Here is a 26,582-nt window from a genome sequence, read left to right as displayed (position 1 = left end):
GGAAGAGAGAGAAGGAGGGAGAGAGAAAGTGGGAGGGAGAGAAGGAGGGAGAGAGAGTGGGAGTAGGAGAGAGAGGTAGGGAAGAGGGAGGAAGGGAAAGAGAGAGAGGGTGAGGGAGAGAAAGAGGAACGGGAGGGTGAGGGGAGGAGTGTCTGCCATAGAGGTAGGCTAGAAGGAAAGGGTTTGGAGGGAAACTGGGCACATTGGTGATGGGAAATGTGCACTTGTGAAGGATATTGGATGTCGGAACATTATGTGACTGAAACATAATCATGAACAACTTTGTAACTGTTTATCTCACAGTGATTCAATTTAAAAAATCGCATGATTTTATCTTTTATTATAGTAGAATAATATTCCACTGTAGACATGTCACGATATCTTTATCTGATTCAACACTTGGGTTGTTTCCAGATTTTGGGTACTATGAATAGTGCTGCAGTGAACATAGGAATGTAAATGGCTTTTTGAAATTGTGTTTTTGGGCCCCTATTATAGAAGCTAACAAGTGGAATTGCTAGGTCACATAAAATCTTATTTCTTCTTTTTGTGTGTGTGTGTGTGTGTGTGAGAGAGAGAGAGAGAGAGAGAGAGAGAGAGAGTGAGAGAGAGAGAATTGGCCACAATGTTTTTTCAAAAAAGTCGAACCAGGTGACATTTCTCCCAGCAGTGAATGAGGGTTCATTAGCCCCCATCTCCACATCAGTACCGGTTGTTTTGATGTGTGCCAAACTGACTAGTGTGTTGTGATATCTTTTTGTTTTGTTTTGATATGAATTTCACTGGTACTTATGAGTAATGATGAGCAGTTTTTAGTGTCCATTGGCTATCTCTTTTGTATTAGCTGGAGAAGTGTGTGTTAAACTTTTCCCATTTTGAAATTTTTACTGTTGTTTAATTTTGTGAATTCTTTGTATATCTTAAAAAATTAGCTATACCATTTTTTTACTTTTATTTTTCTTACCAATGAAGTAGAATCACTGAAGCTATGACTGAAGACTGAAGCCAGTGTTAGGAGGTGTTTTGCCTATCTTACTTAGATGCAGTTTTTGAGTTCAAGTTAAACATTGAAAATATTCAATTATTTAATTAACCTTTGGGTATCCTGTGAAAAAGAAGGACTGCTTTTATTTCATACTTAAAATTATATGTTCAACTTTAAATTGCCTTGGTTAAAACAATCTCGACTGATTTCTACTAAGATATAAACAAGATTATTTGTTGATGATTATTTGATTGGAAATAAGTATATGAGCACACCTAATCACAGAGGAAATGGTGGGAAGGCAGGATTGAAAAGTTATAATGAGTGGATTCTTAAAAGAAGAATAAGGAAGATATTATTAAGAAGATAAATAATTATAAACCGGGGCTCCCTTGGGATTATAATAGCTTCCCCTGATACTTTCCAACATACATATAAAATCATAGTTCTCTGGTATCCGCGTTATCTATTACAACACTTAAATACAAGTTTAACTCATCCCATTCTAGCTCATGAGAATTCCATTTAAAGCAGGTAAGTGAATTTTTAATGTTGTGGAATAAAATTTCAGGCAATAATAACCTTTCAAGACTATCTGGTATGGAATCTAAAGTAGGTGATTGAAAATACAGGGACTGGGGCTGGAGTACACTGGGTAGGGCGCTTGCCTTGCATGTGTCCAACCTGGGTTTGATCCTTGGCATCTGATACAGTCCCTTAATCATCAATCATCACCAGGTATAATTCCTGAGTGCAGAGCCAGGAGTAACTCCTGAACACTGCTGGATGTGGCTCCTTCAAGGAAGCCCTCCCTCAACCTCCCAAATATTGGGACTACTTTTTAAGAGAAGGTAGATGTCTAATGGGGTGCTGAGTAATTTTCTTTTTCTGAAAATAAGCAGATAAAGTCAAATAAGTTAGGGGAATCTCTGCTGGAAATTACATTTAGGGGCAATAGGAATCAAACCCAAGGACAGAGAACAAATGATTTTGTGATTTACCATGCACTACATCTCTGGTCAAGCCCTTAGTCGAGGACAGAGATCTTGGAAACTGATGATCTACATCCTTCATCATATCCTAGTCTCCTGAACATTTCGCTACTAAAACAAGCTCTGCTTTTGAAAAAGGTGATAGACTGTCAATTAGATTCAGCCCCCAATCAGGGAGAATCAGTTCAAAAAAATTATATGCCTTAAACTTTCCTCTTAGAAATAGCAGTTCTGGTTAATGAGTCAAATGTTCACTATACTGCCCACTAAATATGTCTGTGTCTCTAGAGTCTGGAACAGTTTAACTTAAAAAAAATTCTTAAAAAAAACAAGACTAGACCTTAAGATGAGTAAGGAGAGGCTGCTAAAATCTCAGGGCTGGGATGAATGGAGACGTTACTGGTGCCCGCTCGTGTAAACTGATGAACAATGGGATGACAGTGATACAGTGATACAGTGAAACTAGACCTTGGAGTTTGTTGCTGCTAGCCCTACTTCTTGGCAACTTCCCAACTCTTCTGCAATACAAAGAATAATAGAATTGTTAATGAACTTCTCAGCCTTTGGCTGGCCTGGATACATGTTTCATGAGTGAATTAGGTCTTTACCAAAATGTTATTATCACTATTGCCTATGAGCAAAGAAATACATTAATATTGGTAAGGTTTCCAACCTACTACTCAAGCCCCTACTCTTCATTCTATAGTAGAAAGGCTCAAAAGATGCCTTCGTTTTGCTCCCCCTTCGTTTAGCAATCACCATATCTTCGAGATTTTTATGCTGAGTGAAGTGAGTCAGAAAGAGAGGTACAAACACAGAATGACTGCACTCATTTGTGGAATATAAAATAACATAATATGAGACTAATACTCAAGGACAGTAGACACAAGGGCCAGCAATATTGTTCCATAGTTGGAAGCCTGCCCCATGAGCTGGTGGAGAAGGCAGCTGGGATAGAAAAAGGAACACTAAGTCAATGATAATTGGAGGGATCGCTTGGGATGGGAGATGTGTGCTGAAAGGACCAAACATGATAGACTCTCAGTATCTGTATTGCAAACCATAATGTCCCAAAGTTGAGAGAGAGTATGGGAGGAATTGTCTGTCACAGAGGCAGGAGGAGGGTTGGGAAACTGGAGACTTTGATGGTGGAGAATGTGCATTGGTGGAGGGTGTTTCATCATTGTAGACTGAAACTCAAATATGAAAGCTTTGTAACTGTATCTCATGGTGATTCAATTAAAAAAAAGAAAAAAAAGAGAAAAAAAGATCTTTTGCCCCTTAATACAGCCACATGAGATCAAAGCATGTGTCATAATTTTTTTTTTTTAAAAAATAATCTTGGGAGCTGGAGAGATAGTACAGTGGGCAGGGCGTTTGCCTTTCATGCGGCTAATCTGAATTTGATCCTTAGCACCACATGTGCTCACCAGAGTTAGTTACACTAGTAATCACTAGAAATAACTCTACTAGGTGTTATTACTAAATACAAAGCCAGGACTAAGCCCTGAGCAAAGCTGGCAAGCTGGCAAGCTGGCAAGCACAATTGGCATCCCCACTTGAAAACCGTAAAATGATCTTTAGTTGTAGCTATATTCCTTAGAACGGTTACAAGATTCTTGAAACTCAAAGTTATATTTTGTAAAATTGATGATGAAAATAGTTATTTTACTTCATTGTTAGAACCTGTTCCTAGGATACTGTAAGGAGCATTCTGTATTAGAGCCTAACATTGAGATGAAAGAAACAGAGGATTCCTATGCCACTGTGGAGGCAATTAGTCAATACATGGATTTCTATTACTAGGGCAAACACTTAAGTTTTTGGATTTTCTAGTCTTTTTGTCATTTTCCCATTCCAAATCTTTCTTCTACTCAGCTTCCGGGCTAATAGATTAAAAATGTTTTTTCATAGCTGAATATTTGTACAGAGATAAAGTTAAATACTGTTATTTTATATTCTGAGAAGTTCAGCTTGGGATGCCATCTTTTCTATAAACACTCAAATTTACAATGCCATGATAACACAGAGGTGAAAGTGATTTTAAACTAATTTTGCATTTGCATGTCAAACATTTTCCCCATAATTTTCTAGTGACCTTGTCCTTTTCCCTTCTGGCTTGTTCTGCCATTTATTTCTTGTTATCGATTCCTGCCATTTATCTTTATTCTTAAATTGAACATGAATGTAGATGTAACTACTTTTTCCAGTGTGTTGTAGCACTGGAAGTTTATTATTAACTTCTTTAATTTTCTTTACTGTTAAGGGTTTATTTGATCTTGTTTAGTTTTATATGCTTCAAAACTCCTCTCATCTTCAAAACAGATTTGGACACAGCAGGTATTAAAAGCACCCAGTGATATTCAAAGAAAGCCTTCGAGAGTAATCCGATTTTCATTTATTTTTCTGAATAGAAAGATTTTGAATAGAAATATTTCTCCAACAATGACTACCTTAAATCACACTGGTGTTAGCCATACAGTCTTCCGCCTGGTGGGCATCCCTGGGCTTCAGGACATGTACATTTGGATTTCCATCCCCTTCCTCATATCCTACTCCATCTCTGTGCTTGGGAACAGTCTTATCATCTTCATTATCCTCACAAAGCGCAGCCTCCAGGAGCCCATGTACCTCTTCCTCTGCATGCTTTCTGGAGCAGATATTATCCTCTCCACAAGCATTATACCTCAGGCCCTGGCCATCTTCTGGTTCAACGCTGGAGAGATCTCCCTCAATGGCTGCCTCACTCAGATTGTTTTCATCTCTGCAACGTTCATCTCTGAGTCAGGTATTCTGCTGGTGATGGCCTTTGACCGCTACATTGCCATCTGCTATCCCTTGAGATACACCACAATTTTGACACATGCACTCATTGGGAAAATTGGTGTGATCATCCTTCTGAGAAGCTATTGCACTGTTTTGCCTGTTATATATCTTGTCAAAAGATTGACTTTCTGTAAAACCAACATCATCCCAAATACTGTTTGCAAGCATATTATCTTGGCTCGTCTTTCCTGTAATGACATAAGAATAAACATTTGGTATGGTTTTATTATCCTAATAGCGACCTTGATTTTAGATATAATGCTAGTTTTTCTTTCCTATATGTTGATTCTTCGAGCTATATTCCGCATGCCCTCCCGAGAAGCTCGAGCCAAAGCTCTCAATACCTGTGGCTCCCACGTCTGTGTCATCCTTCTCTTTTATGTGCCAGGGATCTTCTCAGTTCTCACTCAGCGGTTTGGACGATACATCTCACTCACTGTTCAAGTTGTGCTGGGCAATATCTATATTCTCATTCCACCTATGTTAAATCCCATCGTTTATGGGATTAAGACTAAACAGATCCGGGAACAACTGGTTCATGTGTTAATTCCAAAGCAGAAATGATGAAGATAGAAACTCACCTTCACAGTTTTCTCAGTAATTCTCACCAGGCTTGAGGTGAGACTACAGTGTTTTGTTAACAGACTGAGGATGGTGCAGTGAATGTACTCTTGGGACCCCACGTTGCTGTTGTCTTATAGCAGTTATGACAGCAATGTGTTGGTGAATATTTCTTTCAAGCTTTTACTAAGACATTAGATATATGTCTTCAAGGTCTTAGGAAGCTTATCATTTGCAGAGTTCAGAACTAGACGTGTTCACCTCCCTGATTTCCATTATAGGTTAGAATGCCGTGGAGATGGTGTTACCTTCTTGGATAACTGTTGAACTAAACTTTACTGGTATAGTCTATGCTTTGTAAGGCTGCACCTAATACTTTTATTATGAAATTTGTCTAGTCACTCATTCCAGTCATATCTATCTTCAATGTTTGCTTTTTTGATAAAATTATTATAAAATTCATGAATATTATATTATTGCTAGAATCACCATTAATATAATTTTAGCATAAATTGATGATCAGAGGGGTATGTATATTTTCTTTTCTAAAAGCACACATGTAAAAAGCAAAAGATTTTTGCTAATGTTAATGCATTCTTATATTGTGAATTGTATGAAAGAAAATATTCAACATGAGACCAAATGCAGTAGATACGTATGAGTATACTAAACACATATTCAATAAATTTACACTGATATGCAAGAAATATTATCCAAACATTATACTCACTAAATTCATCATCCTATAAGTTGCCATATATGAGAGCAGTGAAAAAAGAATAATATATCTTTGGAGATGGGATTATTCATGCAATGTATTTATAGTGAAAGAAGTTCTATTGACTATATATGGTGTGACTTAAAAAATACTCATCTGATGGGGCTGGAGAGACAGCACAGCGGGTAGGGCGTTTGCCTTACACGCGGTCGACCCGGATTTGATTCCCAGCATCCCATATGGTCCCCTGAGAACTGCCAGGAGTAACTCCTGAGTGCAGAGACAGGAGTAACCCCTGTGCATTGCCAGGTGTAACCCAAAAAGCAAAAAAAAAAATACTCATCTGATCACTTTACATTTATCTATATAAGATCATCTTAATAATGAATATGTTTGAATTATAAAATAGTTTTAAAAAAATTTAGTCTGAATGGTCTATATAAACTAAAGTATAAATGACAGGTGGTTTTTGTTTTTTATTGGCCTCCCAAAGTAGTGCTCAGAGGGCCAAGGTATCATTTCTAGGTGTGCTGGCCACATTGTCTGATACACAGGCCCAGTAATGTGGTGCTGCTTCGAATTAGTGGTGCCATCTCTCTACTCTGAAAGGTGTACTTTTTCTTTACAGAAATATTCTCAGACATCACCAATCAATATTTTCAGTTAAAAAAATAATGTATCAGACTAATTTTCTCAGGTTGTGCTTATCTGGAAATATTTTTATGCATCTCCATTTATTTTGTTGTTGTTGCTGTTTTGTTTTGTTTTTGGGACACTCCTGGCAATGTTCAGGGATTACTCATGGATTTCTACTCAGGGATCACTTGGAAGCCTCTGGGGACTATAAAAGGTGCCAGGGTCAAACCCGGGTCAGTTGTGCGCATGACAAGTGCCTGACCTGATGAACTATCTCTCTGGCACTACACATCTTTATTTTGTAGGAATATTTTCATGCATATTAAACTTCTGACAAATGTTTTTTTCTGCACTAAAATTTTTTGAGTGCTTTGCTTCAAATTAATTTTTTTCCCTTTATTTTATTTTATTTTTTTTACAGTTGTAGATTTACAATTTTTTGTGCTTTGGTTTCAATTATACAATGATCAGATACCCATCCCTCCACCAGTGCCCATTTTCCACCACTATGGATAGTATCCCCACCACCCACATTCCCCCATCCCTCCCTGCCTCTGTGGCAGGGCAATCCCCTGTGTTCTCTCTCTCCTTTTGGGTGTTGTGGTCTGCAAAAGAGGCATTGAGTGGCAAACATGTTCAGTCCATAGTCTACTTTCGATATGCATCTCCCCTCTCAAATTAATTTTTTTAACTTGAGGCTTGACTTGAAGGTTTTGTTGTTGCTCCTTCAAGATAGTGTATTTCTTATATCTGGCTTTAAAAAAGTATTATCTTTGTTTTTAAAGAAAATGTATCATATATTTATCTGTTCTTGCTTTTCATGCAATGTTTGTTGATTTTCCTAATCATCACGATCCTCCCGTTGTTCACGATTTGCTTGAGCGGGCCCAGTAACGTCTCCATCATGAGTCTTGTTGTTACTGTGTTTGACATATCGAATACATCAAGGATAGCTTGCCAGGCTCTGCCGTGCGGGCGAGATACTCTCGGTAGCTTGCCGGGCTCTCCGAGAGGGGCAGAGGAATCGAACTTCTAATTGTCGGCCATGTTGGCTGCGTGCAAGGCAAACGCCCTACCGCTGTACTATGGCTCCAGCCCCTTTCCTAATCATAAATATGCAAATTTTACTGTATTTACTGTATTGGATCAGTTTTGGAGAATCTCTGTTATTTTCTTCTTGAATATGACCTGTTCTTTCTCCTCTCTTATGGGGCTATAACTATTCTTATATGTATATGTTTTATATTTATAGTCTAATAGTTTATGTCTATTATATATCTTATGTTCATTTTTGGTTATTATCTTATTCTCCCTCTCACTTCAATTTCATTTGCTTCTCTCAATATCTCTTCCAGTTAATAATTTTGTCCTCTATTTTAAAATTCTCTATACTTAAACATGAATGCTTATTTTCAGGTATTAGGATATTAGGCATAAAGTAACATTTGAAGGTTTTCAAGATTCTAACTGTCTAGTATTTCACCATCAATTCAAGTATATAATTATTACAGACAATTCCAGTAACTAGCTCATCTGTTTTTACTCTTGATCACTGAATATACTGTGTGTCTTGCCTCTTTTTATGTCAAGTATTTTTTTAATGCTTTATGTTGTAATAAAAATATACAGCTATAGATATTTTCTTCTATGAAGTTTTCTGTCTTCTTTTAACTAGATAAAGAGGACAGAGCTGTCACTCAGTTATGAGAGCACTTGTGTTGAATCTAGAAAAGGTTCAGCTTTAGAAAGGCTATTCCCTCTAAACTCCTATTAAAGACACAGCAGAATTTTTGTTTGCTTTTTGGTCGTACTCCAGGTACTTGTGACCATTCCTGGCATTGTTTTGGGGGGTTATAAAATCCAAGGCTCTCAAAGCATGTGCTCTTGTCCTTGAATATCTCCCCAGTAGATCCAGGAATTTTTATTGAGAGCTTCATAAGCCTTTGAATCTCCAGGCTAATATAGCTGTAAAGTTTCGGTTCTAATGTCACTCTTTAGAATCTATCTGATTTAATAACAAAATTGGAGAGATACATGTAAACATGCATCCTTTATGCTGATAGGTTTTCCCTTATAGGATTGCCAGAGATCTTACACTGCATTTTAGATCTATATAGCTTCTAGTGCAGGTCCAGAATTCAGTTAATCAGCCGTACCAAAAACAGCTCATTAATTGGAGGAACCCTAAGTTTTTCATTCGACACAGAAAGCTTTGGTGTTTTCTCCTCCAACCAGACAGAAGGACAACCCTCTTCCAGCGCAAACCATCAGTCCTTGGCACTGCTGAAAGTCAGCAAATATTCCAGCTGGAAAATATTTCTCCAGTGGAGGTTGTTGACTTTTGAACTGTTTTCTTGTTTATTGAATTTTAAATCATCTAGTCATTATCATTTTTACAACTCTTCAATGTCTTCATAGATAAGTGTTTTTGTTGCTGTTGTTTCAAGAGATGATTCAATGTTTGTCTTGAATATATGAAAATAACAAGCCAGTGACATGTAACCTGAGATGAATATGTATATACTTTGGGCTGATACAGATATTTTTTGGGGACAAAAAATAAATAGTCATTGATTTTTTTCTAGCATACTTATTTTATAAGAAGTTTACTTAATTTTGGCATCGTAATCTGTGTTACCAATCATATATGGCAACAACTTTCCTGTGTTACTTGAATTGAGAACATACACAAAACAAAAGGGACAATTTTTCTTTGCAGCTTATATTTGGTTCGGGGTGGAGGACTCCAGAATGTTGTCCTGGAGGCTCAAGGTCATTTCTGGTAGTTTTCTACCAGCCATACCAACAATTCCAGGCAAGTATCCGAGGATGTGGTGCTTCCGAGGCCCAGGGTTATTGCTCAGGTCACCCCAATACTGCTCAGGGATCTCTTGGGCTGCTTCCAGTGATGTTCTGGGTACCATGTGATGATAGAGGTGCAAGTGTGGATGGGGCCATGGTTGCTCGAGATGAAACAGGCATTTCAGGTATCTTAATCCCTATATTATTACTCCTGTTTCTCCTTTTCAGCTTTAAAGTAAGACTTACTTACATTCAAGGTGCTCAAAATTTTTGATGCAATATTGTATATTTCTCTTGAATACAAAAATATGGAAATACAAAAATATAGAAATTACACTTTCCATTATAAGGCAAAATTACTAGTGTTTTAATTAGTGTCTTGTGTAGGTTTTAATTATACATATCCCCCTAAAACATTAAAATGATTTATAAGAATTCTAGAAATTTACAAACTTTTTCACTTTTCCTCTCAGAGTAAATCTAATCATTTCTCTGATTATTTGTTGTTAAATACCAACAGTTTTATTGTTTCTCTTAAAAAAACGATATATAGTCAGAGTGGTCTATACTTTACTTCCCCATAGCCTTTATTATATGAGCAAAACTGATGAAATCTGTGTTTTAGCTATGAATAATCATTTTTTTTTTCTGTTCTCATCTTCAAATAGAACTTGAAAAGTGCTGACAGTTCTCTACTGAAATTTTTTTATGGTATCATTATGACATCAACATTCTCACAGATTTCTAGTAAATTTTTTTTAACATGAGCTAGGAAACTGTCACTGTCCTCCTGTTGTTCATCGATTTGCTCTAGCAGGCTTAGTAACGTCTCCATTGTGACACTTGTTACTGTGTTTGGCATATCAAACACGTAATGGGTAGCTTGCCAGGCTTTGCCCTGTGGGCAGAGATATTCTTGGTAGCTTGCTGGGCTTTCCAAGAGGGGCGGAGGAATCGAACCTGGGTCAGCCGAGCTGGCCGCATGCAAGCAAATGCCCTACTCCTGTGCTACCACATCAGCCCGTTTTTCAGAATGCTGCTCATATTTCAGGGTAGCCTGGCAAGCTACCGAGAGTATCCATCAAAAAATGGGGTGATGAAATGAACAGAAACTTTCTCAAAGAAGAAATCTGAATGGCTAAAAGGCACATGAGAAAATGCTCCTAATCATCAGGGAGATGCAGATCAAAACAACAATGAGATATCATCTCACACCACAGAGACTGGGCCACACCCAAAAGAACAAAAGCAACGGTGTTGGCTTGGATGTGGGGAGAAAGGGACCCACCTTCACTGCCGGTGGGAAAGCAGACTGGTTCAGTCCTTTTGGAAAACAGTATGGATGATTCTCAAAAAATTAGAAATTGAGCTTCCATTTGACCCAGCAATATCACTCCTGGGACTATATCCCAGAGAGGCAAAAGAGTATAGTAGAAATATAGACACCTGCACTTCTATGTTCATTGCTGCACTGTTCACAATAGCAAAAATCTGGAAAAAAACCCGAGTGCCTGAGAACAGATGACTGATTAAAGAAACTTTGTTACATCTACACAATGGAGTACTATGCAGCTGTTAGAAAAGATGAAGTCATGAAATTTACATACAAGTGGTACTACATGGAAAGTATCATGCTAATCATACTTTCTGAAATGAGTCAGAAAGAGAGGGACAGACATGAAGTATTGCATACATCTGGGGAATATAAACTAACAAAACAAGAGACTAACCTCCAAGAATAGTTAAGTACTAGGAGGTTCACTCCATGGTTTGAAGGCCAGCCACACATGCTAGGGGAAAAGGCAGCTCAGATAGAGAAGGGAACACCAAGTAAAGGGTGTTGGGAGGATCCTCCCAGGATGGGAGATTCATGCTGAAAGTAGACTACAGACCGAACATGATTGCTACTCAATGCCTCTTTTGCAAACCTCAGCACCCAAAATGAGAGAGAGCAAAAGGGAATGTCCTGCCACAGAGGTGGGATGTGATGGGGCGGATGGGAGGGATACTGGGCTCACTGGTGGTGGAGAATGGGCACTGGTGAAGGGATGGGTACTCGATCATTGTGTAACTGAAACCCAAGCACAAAAACTTATAAGTCTACAACTGTACCCCATGGTGTTTCACTAATGAAAATTAAAAAAAAAAGGATATGTCCCTTGATAAACATTTTTTTTACATTATTAAGACTTTTATTTCTTCTTTACGTTATCTTTTATCTTCTTTTGTAAAAATCACTGGCTTTTTTAAAAAAATTTTTTATGTTTAACAATTTCTTCTTAAATATCTTTACAGAATAATTTAACAGTACTGACTTTGATCATTTAGCCCCCAAATTTTCTCTTTACTAGTGTTCAATTGTAAGTCTACTTTCATTTAAGTAATTATATTCAAGATCACGATCATCCTGTTGTTCGTTGATTTCCTCGAGCAGGCACTAGTAACGTCTCCCTTTTTTTTTAAAAGAGCCATATTAAATGCTCTTTCAGGGTTAGGAGGATGAGACCCATCATTGTTACTGGTATTTGGCATATTGAGTACAACACAGGAAGTTTGCCAGACTCTGCCGTGCGGGCAGGATACTTTCGGTAGCCTGCTGGGTTCTCCAAAGGAAAAATGAGATAATAAGATAATAATAGCACTGTAGCACTGTCCTCCCGTTGTTCATCGATTTGCTCTAGTGGGCCCAGTAACGTCTCCATTGTGAGACTTCTTGTTACTGTGTTTGGCATATCGAATACGTCATGGGGAGCTTGCCAGGCTTTGCCGTGTGGGCGAGATACAATTGGTGGCTTTCCAGGCTCCCCGAGAGGGGCAGAGGAATTGGACTCGGGTTGGCCATGTCATCTGTGTGCAAGGCAAACGCCCTACCGCTGTGCTTTGATAAACATTTTTAACAGCTGTGCATAGTGGAGGGTGTTCTGATCATGTTCACTGAGTCAAAAGAGAAAAATGCTGCTTAAAGAAACTTTATAAATCATTTTTTGGTAGAAAAATTAGAAATTAGGGATAACTTTTAAATTAATCCATACTGAAATCTTTAAGTAATAAAATAAAAGATATTAAAAGAACAAGACTTTAATTGTTCATTAAAAATGAACAAGGTCATTTTTTCTTTTTTGTATTTGGGCCACACCCATTGGTGCTCAGAGCTAACTCTTGGCTCTGCACTCAGGGATCACTCCTGGTGGTGCTTGGGGGCACATATGGGGTGCCAAGGATAAAACCCAAGAAAGCTATGTGCAAAGCAAGCACACTACGTGCTGTACTATCTTTTCACCTGAAAAGGCTTTTATTCAAGCAAAAGGGAAGGAGAAAGGATAGGACCCCAAAAGACATTCTGGAGGGTTTAATAAAATTTTTGTGATCATCTTCGATTGTGCACAAAGCAAAGGTGTTTTGGTGAGTTTTGTATGACAGGGTTTCCCCTACTCTGTCCAGGACTAGGAGCCATCTATTTGTTTTCCTTATTACACCCCTCTGGATGGTTTCTCATAGCAATTTTAAAACTGTTAGTATGGGTGGGTAGTATGTTATTTGGAATTTATTACAATTTATTACAATTATGGTATAATGAAGAAAAGAGAATCATACAGGGAAAAGAGGAAGTTACACTTGGCCTTGGATGCCATATTGGATTCTGCTGGTTTGAACATATTTGAAACCACATCCTGAGATCCATTGCAGGATTAAGGAGAGGTGTAAGATCACAGTCTTCCAGTTCCTGATTACTTACTGTCAGGGAATTCCTGGTGGACCCCAACATGTTCAGATCCAAGCAATATCACCATACCAGGTTTAAGCACTGAACCATTGGCTCACAGAACCAAGCCTAGTATCACCAGGGGTGAGTCCAGGGTCCGTTGATCACTGCTTGAAATCCCACCCCATCCGGAGATCCCTACCCTTCCCCAACCCACCCAAACCCCTGCCCCTGTACCCATCTCACATGAACGCGCACACACACACACACACACACACACACACACACACATTTTTTTTTGTTTAGTCCAAATGTGGATGCTGGTTTCATGGAGGAAATCACAAGGCAATTGAGGACAGAAATATTCATAATAAAAGTTGCTTTAAACAGACGTTTAGGCCTATCCCCACCCCCATCTATGTCTTCTTGTTTGTATTCTTCTTGACACCTCTGTAAAGACAGAGTTGGTTCAAATTCACAGTAAAATGAGGCAAATTCAATAACTGAGATTGTATCGAGAGGTCCAGTGGAACCTACAATCCCATCTTCAGGGGACAGAGGGTGAGAGGAAATGCATTTTTTCCACTGTCATTGAAACCGGTATTGAAGAAGGGCCGCAGAGGTCCATTGAAGGCACATTCAGAGAAGGAGTAGATGAGAGAGCCATGGTCAGTGATGTTGTAGAAGGACACAGTTCGGGCTTCACAGTCCAGGAAGATCCCAACCCGATGTGGAGGCACCTGAAGATGGAGTGGAGTCTGGGGAGAAGTGCCAGCCTCATATTGTTGTTTGCCCCATAACCAAATTGTCCAGAAGCCATTTTGGGGGCAGAGACAAAAAAGCCCCTTTCTCTGCACGGAGTCTCGACATACTCCCAAGTCCCATGCGTCCTTTCCTGTCACATCTACTTCCCAGTAAAACTTCCCAGAGTCAAAGTGCTGGACTCCCAAAACCATGGGATAACTATCAAATCTCTCCTTATTTTCAGGCACTTTTTGCTGGGTGTTTCCAAGTCTTACTTGTCTCTGATTATTTGAAAGTATGAGCCATGAATTGGCTGTGTGAGGATCCAGAGTGACATTCACTGCAGAGAGAATGGGGACACAGTCAGGCTGGGAGAAGGTGGGAGGGGGGGGGAGTCAATAATTGTGCTTATGGGAAAGAAATGAAAATGAGGTGACCTTAGGACTCTCTGAGAGAGGAAAGAACCCCGAGCCAGTTTCCGCCCTTGCCTTTCCTTCTTTCATTTGAGCACCACCTCCTTTGCCCTGGCATCTCTCCCCAATCCTGGGATGTGCTGTACCCTCCTCAATCCCTTCTGTTCTCCAGAAGGCTAGTTAGTCACATACTCTTCACACTTTCCTCACCTCCATACATCCTTAGTATCTTCTTTAATCCTGGCACATGGCACGTGTCTGTCAAGTGTGGGGGCGCAATATTCAGCTCCTTCAGATTCCAAGACTCACTCCTGAGGGAAACAATTGGAAATCCAGTCATTTTTCTCTCCCATTTTTCATTCCTAAACCCTAACACTAAAACCTCCAATAATTTATTTTTGGTGCAAATTTAAAGTGAGCTCTTAAGTTAGGATCCCTTGGAGTGAGGCACATTGAATTCCTATCCAGGTGTTTCTCATTCCACGAGTCTCAGCACTTGGGCTAGACTTTCTCCTCTCCAAGCCTGAGGTTACCTCTCAAGCATCTTGTTTCCTTTTATAAGCATCTTATCTAGCCCGAATCACTTGTTTTAAGAAACCTCAAGAAGTCTTGCTCAGGCTGTGGGTCTTATTCATGGCTCTTTCAGGAAAGTAGGTAGCAAGTAATTTTAAAAGAAGGAGTCCCAGCAGCTGCATGCTCATAACTTCCCAGGATTTCCCGATTAGGACATGACTTTGTGAAGATGTTACAGTCAATTATTGTGGGCAACTCACTAACTGAGATGCCTACTATTTAGCCTAAGATGAGAAAATAGTGTATGAAGAGTGAATCTTCCAGAATATGGAAAGATGGAGGAAAACTTTTTAATTTTTTAAATCTCAGTAACTTTTTCCCCATAGGTTTGTATGTTGTGCCCTTCTTTGGCAAAATCTCTCCTTACCTTTCCAGGACAATTTTCACCTCCTGAGGGAAAAAGAGACAAATAGTAAGTTCTGAGTTCCATGTTTATAATGGAATTTTTTGTCCTTTTGGTGATATTCTATTCTGAGGTCAATGGAACTTTGCTCTTTTCAATCATTTTGGGTCAAGACCCAAGGTGTTTCCATTAAATTCTTTTTTTTTTCTTTTTGGGTTACACGCGATGATGCACAGAGTTTACTCCTTGCTCATGCACCCAGGAATTACTCCTGGTGGTGCTTGGGGGACTATACGGGATGCTGGGAATTGAACCCAGGTCGGCAATGTGCAAGGCAAACGCCTTCCACTCCGTGCTATTGCTCCAGCCCCCCATTATTTTTTTTAAATTTTAGTTTCGATAACATGGTTACAACAGTGTTTAATTTTATAGCACTGATGCATAAATTATTACACCCTACTACCACCAAAGTGCCATAATCCCTTCAGACTTATTTCACTTAACATGGTGCCCTCTGGTTCCATCCAAGGTGCAGCAAATTGCATTCCACTATATATCCATATCATATCATATCATATCATATCATATCATATCATATCCATCTGTATAAAACTACAGCTTTTTTAAAGACCCAAGACATTTTTGGTGAGAAAGGAACTCATTAACTGATGGTGGGAATGTAATGTAATCTGAAAATTCAGCTTCTATGGAAAACAATATGTAGATCTCTCCAAAAACTAGGAATAGAATTCCCATACAACCCAGAGACACTGCTTCTTGGCATCTAACTCCAAAACACAGAAACATTAATTTTAAAGGATATATGTACAGCTATGTTTTTCTTAGCGCTTAGTACAATAGCCAAGATAAGGACACAACCCAAGTGCCCACCTATGGATAAATGGATCAAGAAGTTGCAGTATATATGCACAATGAAATACCATGCAGCTCTAAGAAAGGGGGAAAAATCAGTTTGCTTTCTTTTTTTCCAAGTCCATGTTTGCTCTTAAATATTCCTCTCTATCTCTCCCATCACATGGTTCTCAATTCTAAATTTCTTTTAATGAAAATTTTTGCTTCACTTAAAAAAATTATGCAATTTCCTAAAACATGGATGCAGTTAGAGGATATCAAGTCAGTCAGAAGGAAAAGGATAGATATGATTATCTCTCTTATATGGGACTTACAATATACAGTAAGATACTAGCAAAGGGCCGAAGGCAAGAGAACTGAGTCTGGGTGGGATGGGAGGGGGTGCAGAGTGGGGATGAAAGGAAGAGGCCGTTAGGATTGGGGAGGGTTGCAGGATGGGTGTGGTATGGAATCATGTACACATAAAACCATCATTAACAGTAAATCACAGTGCTTTAATCAACAAAGATAAAATAATTAAAAAAATAAAAAAAACAGCTAATACCTAAGACATTTCTAATTAGACTTGAGTAAAAGTATGTATGGATGCTTGTGAAAAATTAGAAACCCATCATGGGTGATATAGTGGTGAAGGGTCTTAGGTAATTTGGTTGTGGTCAGGTATAGTGATCTTGCACATCAATACCATAAATTTTAGTACCATTATAAAAATGGCACTTAAACTACATAAAAAATACTCATCTATATGTTGCTGACAAAGAGATCCACTTCAGATATAAGGATACACAGATTGAAAGTAAAAGTATTGAAAAAGCGTGCAACTATTCCATGCAACTAGAAATAGAAAAAGGTGATAGTCATATTTGTATCAGACCAAATAAACTTCCAAATAATAATCTAACAAAGGGGTCATCCAGAAAGAGGGTATAAGGGTTGTCAGTATTTATATATTCAACATAGTGGCAAAAAGTAAAGTAACAGTCTCAAAAGGAAAAATTGACAGAACTATAAAAATCCTTCAAGTTATGTAATATTATAACACACATTAAATTTATGAGAAATCTGAAAGATAAAGGAATTTGGGATTGAGAGATAGCTCAGAGTTCAGGGTATGTGCCTTGGGCATGGATGATGGGTAAGTATCAGAGCCTATCTGGTACCTATCCCCAGCACCAAATGGCTCCCTGAACATTGTTCAGGTGTTGCCCTGAAGGCTCCTAAGCAAGTATGGGCATGGCCCTGGTGGTCCCCAGTACTGCTGGGTCCACGCACCTCATCATCCGGTTCTAGCAACGAACCATCCAGCCTGGTTAGTAGAGTATTAGTTGGAGTGGTTCATGGAGCCCCTGCACCATGCTTGTGAGCATCCTTTTTCTCCTTATCACCCCTAAAAAAGAATTTTCTCAAGTTTACACACCTAGAACAAGGTAATTACTGGGAGTCGCTTACCAGAGATACTATTTCTTTTAATATTCCTTCCTAATTATGTAACTATTCCATGCTTGGATGAAACTATTGACAGTTCCCTGCAATTTTCTTAAGCAAAAGAAACTAGAACTCAATGTAAAGTAAAGCAAATGGAAACACGATCCCAAGTTTCTGTTTGCTCTAATGGCAGCCCTAAAGTGCCCTGACCTTTTCCAGGTACTCCTGACTCTCAGGTGGGGAGGCTCCCCCAGTTCTCACCGACAGCAGTTCCAAGGGAGAGCCCCGACTTCTCTGCTCCAGCTCTGCGATCAACTCTTGAAGGGCCTGGGTCTCTTGGGCCAGATCAGCCTCTGTCTCCCCCAGGATTCTCAGCTGTTCCCTCTCATCCTTCTCTAGCTTCTGCAGTTGCCTCTGCTCCTCTTCATCCAGTAAGTTTTTCTGTTTCACAAACTCTGCATGAATCTTCATTTTTTGTGCCTCAACGTTTTCCTGTTGTCAATGGAAAGAAAGAAGTGATTTTTAAATCAAAATCTGCCAAGTCTTCAAAATGGTACCAACACATATTTTTATTCCCTTTATTTTTATTTATTTATTCCCTTTAAATGTATCATTCTGGCTTCATCTGGGAAGAAAGAAAGAATCACAGTCCGAGATACAGGCATAATTTTTCTAGCAAGGTAGGTAGGAGAGACTTCTGGTACTAGGAGGGGACTGGGATGGTAAGGGGTACACTGTATCCACAGCTGCACCAGCTGATAACAGACTTTCCTCATCCTCCTTCAAAACCTGGTCATCACTCAAATCTCTTCTTTGTTTTCATACTTAAGATACAGAAAGAGTGATACCGGCTCCCCTCCCCATTACATAACACCTCTTCAAGTTCTGGGGTAAGACAGTGTTTGGGATAGACTTGACTTGCCTTCTTCTGCTTGGGATTGGAAAGTCACCACATAATACAGGATGATATTCCTTAATATCAGAGCCTTTTTCTTTTCCTGACCCAGATCTTCCAGAAGCTACTGGGCTTCTTCTAACTCCTTCTCTAAACTTTGACTAACTCCTCCCCAAACTTAGTTTTTCATTACGCTTTGGGTCAGTGACATGGTCAAGCATGTCCAGACCATCTAATCAGGCTGTTTTTTCTATCTCAAGACTTGGTAGTTCACTTGGTACATGAATTGGAGGAGGTAAAAACACAGGAACTTCAACCAAGATAATTATATTTGTAGATAGCTACAGCCCTCGCTCATTTTGTTCTTTTTTTTTTTTGAAAGGGGGTGGGGGGCACACCTGGCGATGCTCAGGGGTTACTCCTGGCTCTACACTCAAGTATTACGCCTGATGTTACGCAAGGGAACATAGGGGATGCTGGTGATCGAACCTGGATCAGCTGCATGCAAGGTAAGTGCCCTACCCACTGTACTATCACTCCGCCACCATTGCCATTTCTTTACAGGCTTGTGGTTGCGTGTCTCTCCTGGGACACCTCCGAACCAGGCATGATGGCATTGGTGCTGTCATCCCCTGAGATTATTCTAGTTAGACCCAGGTTTGATTCCTCCGTCCCTCTCGGAGAGCTTGGTATGCCACTGAGAGTATCCTGCCCACACAGCAAAACTTGGCAAGCTACCCATGACGTATTATTCGATATGCCAAAAAACAGTAACAAGTCTCACAATGGAGACACTACTGGTGCCCGCTCAAGCAAATCGATGAACAGTGGGAAGACGGTGCTACAGTGCAGTGCAGTGCTACAGCTTTTTCAGCTGTTAAAGTTTTAGGATCGAACTTGCCACTGTTGGGACCTTCTCCTAAGTTTCTTTATCTTTCTAATTAGGAACTCCACCCTTTTTGCTCCTCTCTGTTAGGAGACATAGGGAGCTGCTGGTCCTTGGAGAGCGAGACATCTGAATTCTGTCACTCCTCCAATAGGCATAACTACTGTAGGATTTTCTTAAAACAGTGCCCAGTTTTCCAGTCTGTGATTTCCTTCCTCAGAACTCTTGCCTTCCAGGCTGCTCTTTTTGTTGCAATATCCATTTCCAACTTCTCAGCCAACACCTTTTCTTTTCTCAGTTTCTCCAATGCTGCCTGGAGTTTCTCCTGCAGAGAAAGATAGCAGATTAATACCTTGCACCCCAGTCTAAGAAGTCGGGGTGTGGTGGTGGTACGAAGTGATTGACGAATATCCTGGTTTTTAGAGTGGGGAAGGAGGGAGAACTAGAATCTGGTTCTGTCAGATGGGAGGAAGCCTGGTGTTTCTCACAAAATAGAGCCCTTCCATTGGGGTGGCAGGAAAGCTCTACTAGAGGATACAAGGAAACATAATTTTTTTTTCTTTTTGGGTCATACCCAGCGATGCTCAGGGGTTACTCCTGGCTCTGCACTCAGGAATTACTCCTGGGGGTGCTGGGAGAACCATATGTGATGCCGGGGATTGAACCTGGGTCTGCCGCGTGCAAGGTAATCGTCCTGCTCCGGCCCCGGAAACATGATCCTTGCAGCATCTTCTCCTAGTATATCTCATGACTCTGGGGAGCAAGACAGCTATAATAAGCTTGAAATTCCCCCTTTCAATTTGATGTGGGATATACTTGTCTTCTTTTAATTCCTCACATCCACAGCCAACTCTTGCAATTCCATCTTTGGAGAACAAAACACCAGGGTCTCATTTTCTTTTTGGGGAACAACTTCCCAAATGGTTCTATGGGGGCAGAGAGATTAAAATAATACAGAAGATGTTTGCCTTGCTTATGGCCAATATTGGCTCAATCCTCAGTGTCCTGAGTACTATCAGGAACATTCCTTGAGCACAGAGCCAGGAGTAAGTCCTGAGCAACCTGAATAGGGCTACCAAAACAAAGTGAAAAATGAAACTCCAAATCAGTCCTCTTGAAAAAAATCCAAGAGCTTCTCTAGGGACTCAAGGTCTCCTCAGGATTCTTGGACTATAGATAACATGTAGTGGTGCTGGGGCGCCTCCAGTGTTGCACCCAACAATGATTAGGGGACCAAGTGGGATGCATCTGGGGTTGGATGCATGTAAGGTATGTGCCCTAACCTTAACCTTTGTGCTGTCTCTGACCCCCTCGTGTCCCTTATCACTTCATGCCTTTGTTTTCGGTCTCACCTGATACTCCTGAGCAGCCTCCTCAATTGGGACCATGTGGTGATCACGATGCTTCCCGGACTGGGAACATACCCAGCAAAGGGCCTTGCCATCCTTCTCACAGAAAAGGTGAAGTTTCTCTCCGTGCACCCCACACCTCTCCCACTGTGCACCCTCCTTGCCATTCTGGCCCATTTGTCTAAGACTGTCTATCAAATTGGCTAGTTGTCGATTGGGCCGCAGACTGTTGAGCAGAAACTTGTGTCGGCACACAGGACAGACTCCGCCTCCAATTTTTCCCACCTCAGAGATGCATTCCTGGCAAAAGGCATGGCCACACTCAATGCTCACAGGCTCTACCATGGGATCCAGGCAGATGGCGCACGTGACTTCCTCCCACATCTTTTCTAAGGGCATCGCTGAAGCCATAAGGTAATAACCTTATTAGCACGACAGAGATCTGTGTTGACCTAGTGGGGAGAGGATAAAAGGAGAAGGGTTTTGTTGCGGGGGGGTGGGGGGGGAACAATTCAAAGGGAAACAGAAAGAGAGAGTTAACTCGAAAAGTTAAAAAACACAGACACATCAACCAAAAGAGAAAGCAAACTTAACGAAATATCTTAGAGAATGCAGTTTAGAATTCTCTTTTCACCATGTAACTGCCTAACCTCTCAATGCCCCAACATGGTTTATTAATACTTTTCCGTCTCAGCTCCCACAATGCTCTCTTATGAGAAGCTCATCATAATAGTGACTGTTTATCTTACACCTTCTATGTGCCAGAAAAGTTGTTCATATTTGTATGCTTCCCATACATATTTGTAATCTTTATAATAATGCAGACTCTATGTATACAGCTGACCCTTGAATTACACAAATTTGAACTACGGGTGTCCACTTACATGCACATTTTCTTATAAAGAGTTGTATACTTTCAGTATGAACAAAGTAACTATATTACTGTAAGTGAATTTTCTCAACGTTTTCTTTCTCTAGCTCACCTAGGAAAAGAATTCAATGTATAGGGCCAAAGAGATTGTTCAGAGGCTAAGGCGAGTGCCTTGCATGTACCGGACCCCGGTTCATTGCCGACACCTCATGTGGTCTCTGTAGCCTTACCATGAGTGATTCCTGAGTACAGAGCCAGAAGTAAGCCCTGAGCACTGCCAAGTGTGGACCTCCAACAAAATAGAATTAATAATAAATAAAACATGTGAATCCATTGTTCATGTTATTTGTAAGGCTCCCAGTCAACAACAAGCTATTAGTTTTTTTTTTGAAGTCAGAACTACCTGGGGTGGGGTAGCACCCAGGTTGCTTATGAGTTGATGGCATATAAAGTGAATATAAAAACAATTATGTGTATTTTAACAGGTACATGTACTCATGCACTTGAGCACAGATACAGGTGCGTATATGAACAGTATCTATCTGTGTATATAATATAACATCAGACCAAACATACATATAATACCAGACCTCATAAATATCAGGACCAGCCTGCCCCGTGGTCCTTCTCCCAATCACACCAAACCTGTTAGTTGTCCTCATTTCCTTCAGTGCACATTTTTTCCCCTTTTGGGTCACAGGCAGTGATGCTTAGGGGCTATTCATTTAGGGTCACTTCCCCCCCCCCCCCCCCCCCCAACACACACACATACATACATACACTGCCAGAATCCCACCCTGGACTTCCGTGTGCTGGCCCTTTGAGTAATCTCCCAGGCCTTCACATTTTTTAACACACTGGAGGGGACATCTGGAAATTGCAGACCTACCCCTCACTGCTCCCCTGAACCACCCTCCCAGCTCCAGTGCCAGAGTCAGGGCACCCCAGCTCCTTCTAAACCTAGTTCCCAGTCCAGTCCCTTCCCAGGCATGTGACTATCTCCTACAGGAAGCGCCGGGCTCTGGACAAGGGAGACCGGGTCCAAAGTTTCTTGGGGCGGGCGACACGCTGAAAAAAAGACCTGGGTTGGGGGAAAGGGGCCTAGTGGGGTGGACTCACCAGTTCCGGGCACTCCGCTTTGACAGAGCTGCCAATTTCACTTTCGTTTTCCTGCCAAAGGCTAGTCGGAGAAGGAGGCGGAGTGTGGGAGGAGCGATGCGCCGGGAGGGAAGCTGGAGAGCGGGTGAGCTGGCGCTGGGGAGAGGAGGAGCGAGCGAGGCCAGGGAGTGCAGTCCCCGCGCGCTGCGGGTGGCAGGTGTCAGAAGTCTGGCTCAGGCTTCGGCTTCCTGCAGGCTGTGACCCAGTGACAGATGAACTGCCTTTATTTTATTTTATTTTTTTAAATTTTTATTAGTGACAAACCAAGAGTTACAGTTGTAGACTTACAAATCTTGGGTTTCAATCATACAACAATTGAGTACCCATCCCTGTACAGTGCACATTTTCCACCACCACGGATCCCAGTATCCTTCCCACCCCCCACCCCCCCATCCCCCCATCCCACCCTGCCTCTGTGGCAGGGCATTCCCTTTTGCTGAACTGCCTTTAGTCCTGGGTTCCCCACGTCGCTATTTCCTGGAGGAATTCAGTACCCAATCAGATAGTGGGAGTCACACTGTTTTCCTGCCCTCGGGTCCTCACCTCCAGGAGTACCTCCAGGATGCACTCAAGGGTGCAGCTGCTCTTAGGCAGCTTTACTGGGAGGACAGTCCCCGGAAGAGTTTTCTCTCACATGCAGCTCCCAGAAACAAATTCATCTTCAGGAGTCTTGTTACCTGTTCCAGGCCAGGTACCACACAGCAAGTGCTTAAGAAAGGAACTGACAATTACTGAGCATCAACTCTGGTCCTGTTCCTGCTTTAGGGATTTTCTGATATTACAATTATTATTATTAGCAAGAGTATTAATTATATATATTTATATATATTAATTGAATCCCTTACAAAGCTGTTCATAATTAGGTTTTAGTTGTAGTATTCTAACACCTATTCTTCCACCAGTGTACATTTCCCAGCACTAGTGTCCCCAGTTTCCTCTCTCATCACCCCCAATCACATCCTCCCTCTATAGCAAGCACTTCTCTCTCTCTCTCTCTCTCTCTTTCTGTCTTTCTCTCTCTCTCCCTTCCTCCCTCCCTCGCTACCTCCCTCTTCTCCCTCCACTTTTTGGGGATTATGGTTTGCAATACAGATACTGAAAGGTATCAGGTATATCCCTTTACCTACTTTTAACACTCATTTCTTGTCCAGCATGATAATTTTCAGCTATTACTGTCATACTGGTCCCTATTCTATCTTAGTTATCCTTTGTCTCACACCTTTAATTATTTTTTGTGTTATAATTTCACATGTTATAAGTGAGATTTAATTATTCACATTGTCGTATCATCTCACCATGAAACTGTAATTCCCCTTTCCATTCAAACCCAGACAACTACTATTCACACATTAACTATTTACACAGGATGGCCTTTCATGGCTTAGAAATAAAAAAGACTTTCAATTATTTTTAAATGTTTTTAAATTTTGTGTTCTTTTTAATTTAGGCATGGTGATTTATCATACTGGTAATGTTTCAGGAATATCATTAGGCCAATAAGATAACTCAAATGGTAGAGCACATGCCAGGTATGTGCAAGGTACTCAGGTCAATCCTGGACATCACGGCCCATGAACATCAACAGGTCTGAGAAGTACCACATTACCAACCCTGAGCACCATATCACCAGACTCATATCACCAGGAGTGACTCACAGATCTTATTTTTATAAAGAGAAAAAAAATAATTAAAGATTAACAGCAAAGACTTTTGGATAGAAATATATGCTGAACTTCTAAGGCTCCAGAGAAAAAATATATTTTGCTCCATATGAACATTTATCAGAATGCATCTGGTATAGAGAAAGCACTCAGTACTAGTTAAGAGGACCAATCTGATGGCTGCTCTTAAACCTTTCCTCCAGCCTCCTGTTGCTTAGTCAATAGCCTCACATGCCAGTGTCTATACTATCAATGGTAAACAGATATTTCCTGGTAAGGAAAGTCCTTGCTATGGTGCTTAAGTAGAATCTTTCTGCACTATAATCATTTGGGTGGAAAAAGCCAACACTGAGCCTATTTCTTTTTTTTTTTTCACCAGTTTTAGTAGGGTCTGAACAGTCTCCTGTTGGCACATTAGTTACATTGAGTCAACATAAATTTTTCCCAGAAAAATTTATTTGCCTTTCCTGAGTCCCACCTGGATTCTTCCTCCAGCACCCTGTATAGTCCTCTGAGCACTGCCAGGAGTGATCCCTGAGTACATAGTCAGGAGTAAGATCTGAGCACTGCTGGATATATCCCCCCAAAATAATAAAAGTTGAGAACTTTGCTTGTTTAGCAGTGTACATTATCAGAAAATAGAATTAATCTCTACTTAAAACACAATGAATAAAAAATCCATCAATTTTGTAAATGATTCGTAGGTCATTAAATTTCAAGTTTTAGAATCAATAGACTAGGAAAAAATCTTACAACCAGATAGAACTGATCTTGATTTTTTAATCTGGTTATTTCCATTTATTATTTACCCTTTTATTCCAGATTTATCCCAGCAGGGCCTCTACTGACTTGTGCTTTTCATTTATGGGCTGGAGCGATAGCACAGTGGTAGGGCGTTTGCCTTGCACGCAGCCAACATGGCTGACCCGAGTTCGATTCCTCCGCCCCTCTCAGAGAGCCTGGCAAGCTACCGAGAGTATCTCGCCCGCACGGCAGAGCCTGGCAAGCTCCCCGTGACGTATTCGATATGCCAGACACAGTAATAACAAAGTCTCCAATGGAGACGTTACTGGGTCCGCTCGAGCAAATCGATGAACAACGGGAGGGCCTTTACCTTTATCTTTATTCCAGATTTGAGTGATGACCCAACAGAGCCATTTTTATTAGTTTGAATACAAAGAGAGCATCTGAGTAAGAGGTGTTAAGAGAACTAAAGAAAAACAAACAAAAAAAAAGTAGAGCTAAAGAAAGGAGATAAAGCATAGAAGCTAAGGTCTCGCATTGCGTGTGACCAACCTGGTTCAACTCCTAGCACTGCATGTGGTCCCTCGAGCACTGTCATGAGTGATTCCTGAGCATGGAGCCAGGAGCAAGGACCCTTGAGTACAGCTGGGTATGCTCCCCTGCCCCCTGTACTCCCCCCCATGGAAAAAAGAAAAAGCCTTTCATTTTTTACCACGTTATCACTGTAGATTTACATCTAAATTTTCTCTTGTGAAATATGGAGTGACATAATTATGTGAAGCTTCAAATTTTTTTTGATAGTACCAATATAATTATTTAATTTGCAGTGCTGCTACACCACACCTACTACCAGAATGCCAGAATCCCTCCACCATTATCCTTCCTATCTACCTCCGCACCCATCAGCAACTTCATATCACAGTCCTCTTGATCCTATCTCAGAGTTTGTTTCCCATTGGGAATTATTTAATTTTTCACTTGGTTTCTTTATACTCTCTATATAAGCAAGATATCTGGTATTTGTCCTTTTTCTTTCTGACTTAGCATGACTTCTTCCAGTTCCATCCAAGTTGCAGCAAATTCCAAGGATGTCATTGTGTTCCAAAAGGATTCCAACTAAAAATACAAAAGTGTTCTAAAAGTATTCCAAAAAATATATCATAATTTCTTTATCCATGCATCTTTTGTTAAGTATGTGGGTTGTTTCCAAGTCTTGTTTACTATACACAATGCTGTGTTAGACATAATGTGCATACATATCCTTTGGTTTAATATTTTGTTCTTGGGATAGATGTTCAAGAGTAGAATCACAGGATAATATGGAAGCTTGATTCTTAATGTTTTTGTTGTTTTGGGATCACACCCGACTGTGCTGAGGGTTCACTCCCGGTGGTGTATTTGTGGCACCAAGGATCGAACACAGG

General features: G+C 40.5%; 2 protein-coding genes across 3 annotated transcripts; one reads left to right on the top strand and one right to left on the bottom strand.

Annotated features, from left to right (window-relative positions):
- The first annotated feature begins 4,422 nt into the window (after window positions 1–4,422).
- On the top strand, window positions 4,423–5,367 carry LOC130025371 (olfactory receptor 52B4-like). The gene has a single exon (XM_056116329.1). It carries the CDS (start codon window positions 4,423–4,425, stop codon window positions 5,365–5,367), a length of 945 nt encoding a protein of 314 aa, XP_055972304.1.
- Window positions 5,368–13,587: 8,220 nt separating this feature from the next.
- Window positions 13,588–22,766, bottom strand: TRIM21 (tripartite motif containing 21). Of its 2 annotated transcripts, none has more exons than XM_056116119.1 (7): window positions 22,715–22,766; window positions 20,728–21,176; window positions 19,605–19,700; window positions 17,856–18,086; window positions 15,321–15,343; window positions 14,591–14,691; window positions 13,588–14,307 (listed from the first exon to the last, which is right to left on the bottom strand). In XM_056116119.1, exons 2-7 carry the CDS (start codon window positions 21,133–21,135, stop codon window positions 13,757–13,759), a joined length of 1,410 nt encoding a protein of 469 aa, XP_055972094.1. In that variant the 5' UTR covers window positions 21,136–21,176; window positions 22,715–22,766; the 3' UTR covers window positions 13,588–13,756. The 2 variants fall into 2 exon arrangements, with proteins under 2 accessions (XP_055972094.1, XP_055972095.1); XM_056116120.1 differs by lacking the exon at window positions 22,715–22,766 and adding an exon at window positions 22,376–22,470.
- Between the last annotated feature and the right edge of the window lie 3,816 nt (window positions 22,767–26,582).

Source organism: Sorex fumeus, unplaced genomic scaffold (genome assembly GCF_029834395.1).
Source record: "Sorex fumeus unplaced genomic scaffold, SorFum_2.1 ptg000030l, whole genome shotgun sequence".
Classification (NCBI taxonomy): domain Eukaryota; kingdom Metazoa; phylum Chordata; class Mammalia; order Eulipotyphla; family Soricidae; genus Sorex; species Sorex fumeus.
This window is presented reverse-complemented; position numbering and strand designations above follow the sequence as displayed.